At 31.3% G+C, this 15182-nt stretch overlaps 1 protein-coding gene across 1 annotated transcript in view; it reads left to right on the forward strand.

Annotated features, from left to right (window-relative positions):
• Positions 1-15182, forward strand: part of DMD (dystrophin) — a 2219276-nt gene that overhangs the window by 833755 nt on the left and 1370339 nt on the right. The window contains exons 32-34 of the mRNA XM_051991017.1: positions 2206-2379; positions 4593-4748; positions 11169-11339. Coding sequence (XP_051846977.1) covers positions 2206-2379; positions 4593-4748; positions 11169-11339 — 501 coding nt within the window. The remainder of the gene's footprint in view (positions 1-2205; positions 2380-4592; positions 4749-11168; positions 11340-15182) is intronic.

Genomic DNA, 15182 nt, shown 5'->3' on the forward strand with positions numbered 1-15182 from the left:
AATGATTTTCCATGTATGGACAAAATATTTTAAGAATATAAGCATGGCATCTCAACAAAACCATATACTCTAGGACATTGTTTTATTTAATTATGAGCATATAATTATATACATAATTAAATTATATATAATTAATATACATTAATTAGTAATAGCTAAAATTTATATAACATTTTAAATTAGGTGCTTTACATGTGTTGTCTCCTTAGAGCCTCACAACTATCTTGGGACCTAGGAGCTATCTAGAGGCAGGTACAGGGGACAGGCAGAAGGGAAAGCCTTAATTCAAATCTAGCATCATTTATTTATCAAATGCATGGCCTTAATCAAATCATTTCTTTCTGTCTTAATTTTCTCATCAATAAAATGGAAATAGCAAGAACAGGTAATGCCTAAGATTATTTGAGAATTAAATGAGATTATAGATAACCAGGTGGGATAGTGGATGGAGTGCTGGGCCTGGAGTCAAGTTCATCTTTGTGAGTTCAAATATAGCATTGGACACAACTTGGACACACAAGTGTCCCTGGATAAGTCACTTAATCCTGTTTGTCTCACTTTTTGTATCTTTAAAGCGATCTGGAGAAGAAAGAGGTGAACTACTCCAGTATCCCTGCCAAAAAAATCCAAGTAGGGTAATGAAGATACAATTGAAATGACATTTCATTTTTATAACATTTTATATACAACATTTTTATAAAGTGCTCCAAAATGTTATATGAATGCTATTATTATTATATTTGTTAATATAATAACATTATATTAGTGTTTCTATTTTACAGGTGAAAAAATGGATTTTCAGTGACTTTCTCATATGGCTAATATCTGAGGCAAGGCTCAAAACTAGTCTCCTGACCCCTAAGCCCATTGCTCAATACACTGTATTTATATACTTTCATGTATTAATAAATAGTATTTTAAAATGAAGATAAGTGATGCAATTTTATTACCCATATGCGTTTAATTTTCTTAAGAAACAAATAAGAAAGAATCTAGAGTGATTTTTCAAATCAGACATCACAGTGATGTAATGGAAACAGAGAATCAGATAACTTGGGTTCCCATCCCAATTCTTCTTTTAAAATGCCTGTTTGTAAAACAAATTAGACAAATAATTTCCCTTCTCTGAGATGATTTTTCCTAATCAGTAAAATAAAGGGATAATATCAGATATTATTTTAAGTTTCTTCTAGTTCCACATCCTAGGAGACTATCATTTTCATTGTTTTTATTGCTTATGTATTTTAGCATTGGAGTTAGACCCAGAAGACACAGATGTGAGTTTCATTAACCTGGCTGGAGCCAGTTTTAATTAGATTAGATGAAAAGACCCTGATAATTTTTCAGTGTGAGCATATGTACTTCAGAAATCAGCAACTGAAAAAAGTCAGGCTCAAATGTTAGTAATTCAGAATACATTTAAAGTATATATGTGTGTATATTCTTCCTTTCCCCAAAAAATCTCCATTATTAAACTTTTTCAAATGCATCCCTAAATGACCAGTGGTCCTGCTAATAGCTGAATGATTTTAAACATATTATTCATCCATGTGACCATTTCCTTATTTGATTCAACATCCAACAAATTTTTATTAATCAAACCACTCTATTTCTTTGCCAAGAAAAACCCCAAATGAGTATCTCAAAAAAAGTGAGACACAAATGAAAAATGACTGAACAGCTACAACAAAATAATTCTAGATTGGGTAAAAAAAACAAGACATGAAGTTACACTGTAAACATATGTGGTAATTGCTGTTCATTTCATATATGACTTTTCATGATCTCCTGGCCCACACTGTCCATGATGTTTTCTTGGCAAAGATATTGGAGTAGTTTGTCATTTCTTCCTCTAGTGGATTAAAGGCAAAAACAGGTTAACTGATTTGCCCCAACTCACACACCAAGTGAATATTTGAATTCATATTTGAACATAAATCTCTCTGACTCCAGGCAGAGCATTCTATGCACTAAGACATCTAGATGCCTCTTGTAAACATATAGCTTAAATAAATGCAAGGCTGTAATAGTTTTAATAAGAAAGAATATTCAGGAAGAAGGCAAAAAGCAAATATTGGGGAACAGAAAGCATGATAATTTTTGAGGGAGATCCATAAATTGACAATATTTACAGGCATAAATTTGAACATTTTTTTAAACTCCAGAATATTAAATTTTACTTTATAATTTGCTTTCTTTTTACAGAAAAAATTGCAGGATGTTTCTGTGAAGTTCCGCTTATTCCAAAAGCCAGCCAATTTTGAGCAGCGTCTAGAGGAAAGTAAGAGAGTGTTAGATGAAGTGAAAATGCAGTTCCCTGTATTGGAAATGAAAAGTGTTGAACAGGAAGTAGTACAGTCACAGCTGGATCATTGCATGGTATGTATATCTGGTAACAAAAGTCAGCAATTTTTTAAAAATGCAAATATACTTTTGGTTGTATAAAATATTTGAGGAAATCTGATATTTGGCTATCTCATTACATATTTGGCAACAAAAGGTTTAGGTTGTAAGAGATTTTTGCATTTTTGCTGAAATTTCAATTATTCAAGACATTTATTAAACACATGTATGCATACATCTTCTACACATCACACACACACATTAGTTCTTATATTTCTCCTTGAACAATAAAACACAGTAGAAAAGAGACTATTGTTATGATAAAATATTCAGAAAGGGGATACCTCAATAGAAATATTTGTGATGATGCCATTAAAAATAATAACAACATTTTTGCTAGTAGATGTAAACTGAGGAAAAACCCTACCTGTATACCACTCACATATGTAACATGGCATACTAAAAGGCATCAATTATTTAAGGCAATTGTCAATTTAGTTCAGTTTTGGGAAGATATCAAGAGAAATAAAAATAAACCAATTGAATTGTATTATGTTAGAACTAATAATTTCTTCATATTTTACTCTATTTCATTAGTATTTAAATATTTTTAAACAATGTATTAAACTGTGATTATTTTTATTTTCAAGAAGATTTTCTTTTAAATAAGTCTGGAATTTGGGGGGAGACAATACAATTCAAATGTATAACCCCTTATGCTATAATCTATATATACATATTATGACATGGTACTAATCCAGGTGTGAGTAATATATAGCATTTTTCTAAATCAGCCTTTCTCTTTGTTAGGTTTATATTCTATTACAGTAGGAGGTATATACACCAGTAATTAGAATACCTGATTACTACTTTAGAAAGATGCCAAACCTACTGTTAGATAAAATCTAAAAGGAGGAGACTTAATATAAATTGTAATGAGAAAAGAAATAATGTGTTTTGTTTGTTTGTTTTCAGATAGGAAAAAAATATATCTGACTTCATTGCTTTAAGCTGCTCAGTAGAAAATATAGGCAATAATTATTGGTACTTTCAGTAAAGAATATGGAAAATTGAGAATAAGGATCTTTGGTGTTATAGAAGTGGTAATATTGAGATGCATAAAGTGCAGTACTCAAATTAATGTGGTAGTTAAGGCAACTGCTTCCATTGTCTTGGTAATACCTCAATATTTATAAAAAGAAGTGTGATCATAATGATATAAGTATTCTCTCTACCCTTGCAAATGGCAACTTCTATATGCTTAAGTAGATAATTTCTTGAGTTGCTCTAACAAAAATAATGATAATTACTTAATGATCAACCTTTGTGATAAGCCTCATTCAAATTAATATAGATAGGTTGAACTCTTAAAAAATATTATATCACCAATATTATATCTGAAGTCTTTCCAGCTTAGCAGGACATACTAAAGCTGATATCTCACTGGTGAAGACCGTATAACTTAGGGTAAGCTCTAGGCCACGAGGAAGTATCGGAATAGAACTTCAGTGGGAAAAAAGGTAGGGGGAAGGTAATAATAAATTATCAGCATCACTTAATAGCTCTGTAAAAAGCTACTATGCTCACTTAATGAAAAAAGCTAGCTAAATAAATTCATACAAAATAAAAATCAAAACTTTCTTAAATATAATGTAAAGATAAAATATAAATTGATCTAATTTTATATGTAAATATATGCATAAACATACATGAACTCCCACATATATAACATATACTTACATATTCATTAATAAATTGATATTTTTAACCCTGAATTATATCTGTTTATAAGTTTAAACACTATCAAAGAATAAGGATGGGTCTCCCTATCTTGCCAAAGCTGAAAGTGCAGAGGATGTTTCTAGGTCTGTTCCTCTTGGCATGGGAGCTTTTACCTATTCATTTTGCTAAAATGGCCTGGTTCATCCTTTTGAAGGTTAACTAGTTTCCCTCTGCTGCTGCAATAACCCATTGAATTATTCCCATTGGGCTAAGAATTCCTTAACTGAAAAGATCTATCAACCTCAGTTTCCTCTTCAGTTGTACACAACCTAATCCTAATTTTAAAAATTGAAAATGAAAAAGGATAGATGAATTAAAGTTACTTCACCATTTAAACTAATAGTCGTTTTGTATGATACTGCAATGGCAAGTAACACCACAGATTGCCTATCATTTTGCATATTTGTTAGAATTCATCATTTTTCATTGTCTTTACCTTGAATTGTTTGTTGTGTGTCTTGACATAGAAATTATACAAAAGCCTGAGTGAGGTGAAGTCTGAGGTGGAAAATGTGATAAAAACTGGTCGACAGATTGTGCAGAAACAACAGACAGAAAATCCCAAAGAACTTGATGAAAGACTAACTGCTTTGAAGTTGCATTATAATGATTTGGGTGCAAAAGTAGGTACTTATGAAAAATTTTTTCTTTGGACCATAACACAAAATTCAACTTTGTTTCTTATTTTTAGAGCTATGTGTTGAGTGATACCAATTATTTGCCTGTGCTTTATTTATGCCTCTGAAATTAATCCTATTTTTACCCTTAAAGAATAGTACTCATTGAAAAGTTTATTGAAAACAGTCAATTAGATTTATTTCCATGTGTGCTTTTGAAAGGCATTTAAATTAATCTATCTTGTAGTGTTATTCACTTTTATTTGCCTTGTAATCTTTTATTTTTACATTACCTCTATTTTCTAATATACCTTTATTCCAAATTTTCCTTAACACACCCATCCCTTATAATTAAGAAAAAAAAAAAGAAAGGATAAAAGTTTAACTGAACTGAATCCAACATTTTATGAAGTGTTCCATATCTATAGTTTCCTCTGCAAGGAAGGGAGGGAGATATAAATTCAAATCTTTTCTTTGGGGTTAAGCTTATTCATTATAATTTCACATCATTCAGTTTTAATTTTTTTTCTTTTTTTTTACCTAACCATAGTCACCATGGATATTGATTACTTGTTTCTATGCACTTTTCATTAGTTAATATAATTCTTTCCTGTATTTTGTAATTATCATATTTTTAGAGTGGAGTAGTATTCTCTTATATTCATGTATGACATGTTATTTAACTATTCCCCAATTTATGGGTATCTGCTTTGTTTTCAGTTCTTTGCCAATATGAAAAATGATGCAATAAATATTTGGTATAGAAGAATTTTCATTCTGTGGCATATATTAGAAGAAGGAATCCTTTATCAAAGGACAGGAGCACGTTAAGCACATTTTAGTATAATTCAAAATTGTTTTTCTATTTGGAAAATATATTATTACTTTTTGCAACTTAATGCCCATTTTCTTCATGGTTAGGATCAAGTTCAAAGGTGTTAGACAAGTATTTTCAACATCTATTTGTTTTTGTTACTTAACTCAGTTCTCTCTTATTTCCCTAAGAAAGTTGTTAATATTGTGTTAGAAATTGTGTCTGAAGAAGACAACACAAGATAAACCCCCCAGGCCAGCATATAATTCATTTTATGCCTTTTTTTCTATTGTAAATAAGCATTCAACAAAGTTTTACTATTTGTCTTCATCAAGAAAGGTTGTATAATCTTAACATATACAAGAGAATTTGTTGAAGAGAACTTTTAGGCCTTTGTTTCGTTCTAACAATACAATAGCTTTTTTAAAAAAAATTTAATCAGTAAATAATAGATAATGGTTGAGCTGTTGTCTGTTCTACACATTTAGTCATTTCTATAACTGCAAGGTATGTTCTTTATTTATACTTTATATTTCTTAATCATGACCTTTTCTTGAACAGTTTTAATTCACTAAGTTGACTGATGAATAACTTTGACTTTGAAAGAGAATATTTAAGGTAAAACATGATGTAATTATTCCCTTACATACATTTACTTTTATTTGTTTATCTCACTATTACATTCATCTAAATGAACAATGTTATACATAATTATGTCTTAGAAAGATTTAATGTTCTATTTATTCTTGTTAATGTAGACATGTCATTTAGTATTTATTTTAATTAGTGTGTCATAGTAATGTATGAAAAGAAAGTTCTATAGGAACTTATAAAACATAACATGCTCATAAAAAATGTAGCAACAAAATGAAAACCAAAGAATTTTTAATAAAAGTAATTATTTTTAAAAACTGATTATAGAATATATATATACATATATATATATATATCTTCTTAAAATGTTCTGTGCACTAGATTTTTTTAACCTTCAAAAAAGTCATCATTTTGACCTGCAAGCAATCTTCAGCCTCAGAATTCTCTTTTTTATTAATGCTAATAGCAACAGTAGATTATTTTTAAGATAAAACATTTTAAAGTATAGGTATATAAAATAATTACGCATTTTTAAAATGCATACTTTTATATGACTTTCTGAGATTTTACTCTTGGGTTTTGTTCAGTTTCACTTCAGCACTAAGCTTTTGTTTCTGTTGTTTATTAAAAAATAATTTCCAGTTCATGAAAATTCTACTTTGAAGCATTATTTAAACATCATTTCCCTGTATATGAAAATATATTTATGGTAGAAATCTCATCATATTCAATGTTATTGGATAACATGCCTTTTATACTATGTTAAAATTCTTTGCCTTTAATCTCTGATTTTTGCTCTAGTAGAATCATCCCAATAAAACTATTTCCTTCAATTCAAGAATAAGTTTATCATGAAAAAGTCAATACCAAAGAACCATGCTGCAGGTGGCACTCTTTAAACAGATCTCTTCAGAAAAAGAAAAATACAAAAAGTGTCAAAACTCTAAGTTCCTAAAGATGGCAGTCTTTCCTATTATATAGATATATAGATATAGCTAAACATACCCACACACATATGAAATATATATATATATATATACATATATGTATATAGTATAATATAAACATAAAAATATAGAGATTCGATAAGACAGTCTCTGATAAGAATATTCCTTTGAAATGTAAAATCTGGTGTCCTTTTTATACCAATAGCAAAGAAAAATTGGTTGCCAAAGATTAAATCTATAAAAAATATAATGTTTTGCATCAGCTAACTTTTTTATTGATTTTATTGTTGGTAGTGCATCTTCTAGACTCTATTTAAATAGAATTCAGAGCACACTTATAACATTTACAACCTTAGAAAAGTAATCTCTATTTCCATATATATATCTTCTAACCAGGAAATTAATGAATGTCACTGAATGTTAGCATTTCAAAGAGTCTATTCTTTGTCATGCCTTTTTAAGATCTATGAAGTATTTTTCTTTTTTCTTTTTTTGTTTTTCCTCTTATGTTTTGAATGTGAATATAATTGCAGAAAAGTAGTGGACTGGTTATTGTGCTTAGGCCTTATTGTACAAACACATAGTCCTGCAGTTACTCTGAATGGCTGAAATCTGAGTGGATTTTAATGTGTTTTATTTTTCAACATGATTTTTCTCATTAGAATGAATACAAATGTAGATTTTTTTAATGAAATTCAGATACCTATATCACCCTGATCCTAAGTGGAAGGAAAACAAAAATGAAACCAATAACTTCATATTGTGCATAAGGAATGCCTATTGACATAGATTTATTATGATTCTCCAGCCCCAGAGAAGAGGAAAGGAAGTCTTTTAACTCAACATATATTGATTAAAAACTTGTCATTTGCTAGGCACAAAAGATTATTGTTTGTTCTTCTTTCTCAAAGTGGACCATGACATTAGGGGTTGGGGGCATGACATGCAAGTGAATTGGATTTAAGTGAGGTAGTGCTGGACAAGGTCACCTGCCTCTCTTTCCCCTCCAGAACCATCTGGGCACAGTGACAAAGTATAGATCAAGATGAGTGGAGATAGTCCTATATGCAGTGGGAGACCTTGATCTTTTATTATTATTATTATTATTATTATTAAAGCTTTTTATTTTCAAAACACATGCATGAACAATTTTTTAACATTGACCCTCATAAAATCTTGTGTTCCAATTTCCTCCCATCCCCAATCTTTCCTCCAGACAGCAAGTAGTCCAATATATGTCAAACATGGTAAAAATATACGTCAAAGCCAATATATGTATACATATTTATACAATTATCTTGCTGCAAAGAAAAATCAGATCAAAAAGGGAAAAATGAGAAAAAAAATAAAATGCAAGCAAACAACAAAAAAAATAAAAATGCTATGCTGTGATCCACACTCAGTTCCCACAGTCCTCTCTTTGGAGATAGATGGCTTTCTTGATCACAAGGTCATTAAAACTGGCCTGAATCATCTCATTGTTAAAAATCACCATGGAGGCAGGTAGGTAGTATAGTGGTTAGAGTACCAGTCCTGAAGTCAGGAGGACCTGAGTTCAAATTTGATTTCAGACATTTAACACTTCCTTCCTGTGTGACCTTGGGCAAGTCACTTAATCCCAATTGCCTTAGTGCAAAAAAAAAAAAAAAAAATGGAGACTTTGGTCTTTTAAGCCTTTATTTGGTCTCAGTTTGACCAAGGCCACACCCAATAAATGATTGATTTGGGTTAATTTAAGAAATGAGACTCAGAATGGCTTCTTTTCCTAATCAAAATCAGTTGATCAATCTAAATGTGGAAGACCCTCAGGATTTCTGGTCAAACAGAAATAAATGTTGTTTATATTACTCTAAATCAATATAACCCCAACAGTGACTAAGTGGGGCTGAGTCTGAAAGATTGATCAATCCTTGAGAGCCAAGGTCAAAAACAATCCCTTCCCTTTTGGAAGCTCCTTTTGGAGCTTGCATTTCCTGGTGGCTCTAGAGGGGAAAGTGAGGCAGTGACTTTGCCCAGCCCTCCCTCACTTAAATCCAACTCACTTGCATGTCATGGCATCACCTCTCTGATGTCATGGTTCTCTTTACATGAATGAAGACAAAAAACAATAACATTCCCCCCTCCCTCTCTCCTTTCTTCTTTTCTTCCTCCTTCTCTTCCTTCCTCCTATTTTTTTTCCTCCTTCCTTTATTCCTTCATTCTGTTTTCCTTCCTTTATTCCTTCCTTCTTTGTTCTTTTTTCCTTCCTTCCTTCCTTTCTTTCCTCTGGCCATATTAGGGTATGATCCTTTTTCCTACATATATTCTTAATATTTTGATTCTACAAAGGAGAAATACAACAGATTAGTCAGTACAAAAATAGAATGTTTCTTTTCTTCACCTTCACTTCTTTGTAACCTCACTTCCCTTCAAGGCATTCATATCAAATGCCATTTCCTACATGATTTATTTCCTGATTTCTTCAATTGAGTTCTTCCTCCCAAAAAGCATTTTGTCTCTTGTTAGAGGTTTAATTTTTGTTTCTTTAAAATAATATATAGTATAAAATTACAGTGACTGCCCCTCATGCCTGAATTGTTTTCTCTTCTCATGTCTTCCTCTTGAAAGCCCTGATTTCTTTAAAGATTCATTTCAATGCCAACTTCTGCTTCAGGCCCTCCTAATTGCCTAATTTCAAACCATTTGAACCTTCTTCTTTAAAGTTACCTTCTTTATATTCAGTATTTATTTTATATGTATTCAGTTACTTAAATATTAATTCACTAGTGGAGCTCCTTGAGAGCAGGACTATTTATATGCCTTTGCTTTTATGTAGTAGATGCTCTAGAGGTACTATATGGACTCCAATTCATACCAACAAGTTAGGTCTATAGATCTATTATATTCTTAGGTGTCAAAGTTAGTGCTAAATGGAAAGTGAAGTTTTAGAAGGAATCTTTCTAATGGCATAGTTCACAAGCTACTGCCAGAATGTTCTCCCACCATAATTATATAAATCAGCAGACTTGAGTAGTTTTAAGAAATGGATGTTTTACCATGATAGTATATAGGACAAAAGTTTCTCTCCTAAAAGGATATAATGTCTTCTCCCACAAGAACATATAAACTCTTAGGGAAATGGGACCAAAGCTATAATTTATCTTTTGTAAATCCTTTCATTTAGAAACTTCAAGATGTTCCCTTGACTATGTATAAATTTTTCTACTGAAATTTTTGTAGAATGTTGAATCTGGTTTTGATATTTTATCCTATGTCATAGGAACCTTGACTCCTATGGAAATACTGGTGTCCTCCATTTTGGGGATGCTTGTAGGACACCAAGGAAAAAATCCAAATCCTCTGAAACCATTGAAAGTTCAAGAAGCATCTCTGTCAACATGGTAGCCAAAGAGACAAAAGCCAAGGAAAGAGCTTTTCTCCTCCTACACAATTAATTCTTACAGAGAGATTTAAATGAAATGCTCTCTTTTCTTGGACTGCAGGTTGCTGAAAGCATGAATGATTTTATGCCAAAGAATGGGACTAAGTCCATCAGCCAACTCAGATAGATTTCTTGTTATGTAGTATCCAAGCCATATTGAGACAGAGTAAACAATTGAGATGTTTTCTCACCAAAAAAAAATGTTTCGGGCATAATAATTTATTACTTATTTTATATGAAATGTGGTGATTTATCCAAAAGACCTCCAGCATTATATTGATTGATTGAATCAGCCCCAGACATAGTGTTTAGGAACATGTCCTTGAAAGGATTATTAGATACATTCTCAGCAAAAACTTTACCAGAAATCACTAATTGTTCATGGTAATCTTGAAGTCTTCATTATATTGTAGTAAGCAGCTTTCATTCAATTCTTTCAATAATAACTAAGATGATTTTTTAACATTTTTACTGCAGAAGGGATCCTGTTCATTGTAGACTGTTTTTACTATTTAGTCATAATAAGCCATTCATTTAAATTATTATAAAACTGGTAACAAAATTATAAATAATAAAAATATATAAAAACAAAAATAATGTGGTCCCCAATAAAAAACAAAGCTGTTTATATGCCATTTTTTCTCCTTTAGGTAACAGAAAAGAAGCAACAGTTAGAGAAATGTTTGAAATTGTCAAGGAAGTTGCGGAAGGAAATGAATGCCTTAACAGAGTGGCTGGCAGCAACAGATACAGAATTGACAAAGAGATCGGCAGTTGAAGGAATGCCTGCTAATTTGGATGCTGAGATTGCATGGGGAAAGGTAAAAAGTATATATATATATATATATATATATATATGTGTGTGTGTGTGTGTGTGTGTGTGTGTGTGTGTGTGTGTGTGTGTGTATTATGTGCTATTTAACATACATGCAAATATGTAAATACATTATTTGTCCTTTCATCTTTTTCTCCCAAAGCTCTAAAACTTAAATTAAATACTACAATAGGGCTGTAAACCACTATCACACAGCTAGATAGGCTATATTTGGCTATTATAGTTCTTGGTTACTGGAAGGTTTCTACCACCATTGGCTTAAACCATTATTACTAGTGTCCTTACCATTGTTAGGCAATGGTGACTAGCATCCTAATTTTGTCTAATCACTTAATTTATCTGAATAGCTTTTAAAAAGTGATCTTTATGTTGATGAGAGAGTAAGGACAAAGTACAAACATTTTCCCCCATACCCAGGAACATATTTTCCCCTCTACAAACTCAGGATCTGAGAGAAATAGATTCAAGTTAGCTCACTTTCTACATAATAATTGTCCTACCAAGCTCAAGGCTGAAGAAGTGTCAGGTGAATCCTTGTGGCAGGTACCACTGAGCTCAGGTCCTGAAGGTCACCCAGACTCTGGAATGCCAAGAAGCCAAAGTGTCCTCTTGACCTTTTAAAATTCACAGAATCATATATTCCAGTCAACTTTATCTAAAACAGAGACTAAGGCCAAACACCTTTCATAGAAACAGATTGCCTTAGCAAAGAAAACCCCAAGCTTTTTCCCTTCATAGCATTTTTTTTTCTCACTGAATAATATAAGCAAATGAAACTCTGAGATTTCTAAAAACACAGAAAATCTTCAAAAGAGTCTAGGTTGAAACTGACAGCTTTTTTGAATTCCACTTCAACTAATAAAATATCCTTCTCATCACTATATTTTTAACCAACAAGAATCAGCTATAGAAGGTATGCACATGCTCCATGATCTCTCCAAATCACATTTCATGATATGATTGTGCTGCTAACAGAGAACATAGACTCTCCATGTGGAATGATCCTATTAAAATGACTTTGCACTTGAGCCAGACTCCTAAACATTTCTTTAATTATCACTTATAGAGCAAGTTATTTTTTTCAAAGAACTTTATTCACAATAACCTTTTTAAATAGAGTCCATGTATCATTACCCTAATTTTAAAGATAATGTCAGACTCAGAAACAATTGGAGGGATCTCCGAGATCAAATAGCCTTGACTCTACTTAACATATGCATACCCTCTACAAGATTCCTCATAAGTGGTCATCGATATTTTTCTTGAAATATTGATCAGAAACTTGCTAGTTGATTAATTTAATTGTTGGCAACATTTTCTTTATATTAAAGCAAAAAATCCATCTTCTGGCAAATCCTATCTATTAGTCTTAGTTCTGCCCTCAGGAGCAAAGTAGAATAGATCTAATCTCATATAGAGAGATAGATAGATAACAGTATAGATATGTGTATATAGATATAGACATAGAGATGATATAGATATAGACCTGATATAAATGTGTGTAACATATGCACAAATATGCATGCGTATATATATATATACATATGTAAATATACATAATTGAATGCTGTAGAACTCTTATTAGAAATCTTCCTCCATGTTTATATAAGTAGTCAAATCCCTTCTTTTATTCCAAAACCTTATGTCTTTATTATTGAGTGGCTCACAAATTTTCATTGCTTTCATTGTTTCAAAAGGGATCAAAGAATAAAGTAAATAATAACTTCAAAAGAGTGATGGATTATATTATATTGGATATTACCACGAATCATTAGAGCATAACATGACAGCATTCTAATCAGAGAGGGAAAGAGGGCTTATATACCTCTTCCTGGATTCTGTTCTCTATTATCACTACAGAGGTACTTCTTTTGAACCGTCAGGGGATATATGGATAGTAAGGTCACCTTTTTGACTTCCAGCCACCTAGGCTCATTTCCAAAAATGGATTAGGCTATTATAATTAGAATGTTTTATCCCTATCAATTTGGAACTATGCCCAAAAGACTATAAAACTGTACATACCCTTTGACCTATCAGTGCCATTACTGGGTCTGTATCCCAAGGAAATCACAAATGAGAGGAAAGGACTTACATGGTCAAAAATGTTTGCAGCAGCTTTTTTTGTGGTAGAAAAGAAATGGAAAATGGGTAGATGCCCATCAATTGGAGAATGGCTGAATAAATTGTGGTATATTAAGATAATTGAATATTATTGATGATAATGAACAAGCCAACCTTAGAAAGACCTGGAAATATTTACATGAAATGATGCTGATTGAAACAAACAGAACCAGAAATAACAGCGAGAATAAACAAGTATCAACTATGAAAGACTTGGTTCTTCTTAGTAGTTCACTGATCCAAGGCAATCCAAATAAACTTTGATTGGAAAATGCCATCTGCATCCAGAAAAAGAACTATGGAGATTGAATGTAAATCAACACGTGCTATATTCACTTCTTTTTTCTGTTTTATTTTTCTCTCCTGTGGTTTTTCCCTTTTGTCCTGATTTTTTTCTTCCAATTTGATTCATAAAGAAATGTGTACTTTATATAAATAAATAAATAAAAATAACTTTTTTACAGAGTGAAGCAAAAGTTTTATTGACAGGAAATTAGTAACATGGCCTTTAAATGCAAATTATAACAAATCATGTTCAAAGTAAAATGCAATTTGTATTTAGTAATTTCTTCTTTTTGAAGGTTTAGGAAGAGATATGTACAGAAAGTGGAAAGAATACATTAGCAGCATTTTATGCCCAATTTCCATTCACCTTCTACTTTTTGTTACTCCAGGTAATCTCTCCAATTATCTCAAGTTAATGAGGTATATGTGTAAATTTAATGGAACTGCATATCATGAAGATGAGTACAGCAGTGAAGTAAGGCACCAGTATAACTGAAGGGAGGAAATGGCTATCATTCACCAAATATAATAGAAGCTGGCCTTGTCTTTTTTTCTAGATATCATGTAGGCTATTTAATATTCCCCCAAAATCAACAGGTTAGCTCCCATTTCTCTAGCATTTTAAGGTTTATAAATCACTTTTTTTCTTCTCAGAAAGGTCCTGGAGGTAAGTAATCCAAATATTCTTATTCCTATTAAAAAAAAAAAATAGAGATTAAGGTAAGAAGGAACAAGAACTTATCCAACATTATTAGTAATCAGAATTTGATTTTAGGTCTTTTTATTCAAAACCCACTCTAATTCTTTCTACTCTGTAATACTTCTTCTTTAATGCCTCCCAGGAGAATTATGATGTTAACTCAAATATAAAAATACTGAAAATTTTCAATTGTGATCTTGTGAAAGGATGCTAGATTAGCTATTTTGCCCCTTCTGGTACAGAAATGTGATTTCATTGATGTATGAAAATTCCTAAAAGGAAATCCTCTCTTCCAATGTAGTATTGCAATTTTCTAGCATTGTTTAATTTTTCTTGGGGCAATAAGAGATTTATTAATTTTCCTTGGGCCATATAATCATTACGTGTGAGAAGGAGGAGGAGTTAAACTAAGGATATCATAAGTCTGAAGCTAGCTCTTTTTCCACTAAATCATACCGTCTCTAAAATCTTTTTTGTTTGTTTTATAAAATTCTTGGGTGGGTTAAACAATTTATACATTCATTCAAATAACGATATTTTCAATGCTAGAAAACATAGATTGTTTAATAGAGATAGTAGTACACTTATTGAGGACTATATATGCCTTAATGTTGCCTTTATAACATCATCATCTGCCACAGCATCTTGCACATACTTTTAAAATAATTTTATTTTTTAAAAGAAGATTTACTTTAGAAGTATTAAAGTAGTATATAGAAA

Source organism: Antechinus flavipes, chromosome 3 (assembly GCF_016432865.1).
Source record: "Antechinus flavipes isolate AdamAnt ecotype Samford, QLD, Australia chromosome 3, AdamAnt_v2, whole genome shotgun sequence".
NCBI classification, from domain to species: Eukaryota; Metazoa; Chordata; class Mammalia; order Dasyuromorphia; family Dasyuridae; genus Antechinus; species Antechinus flavipes.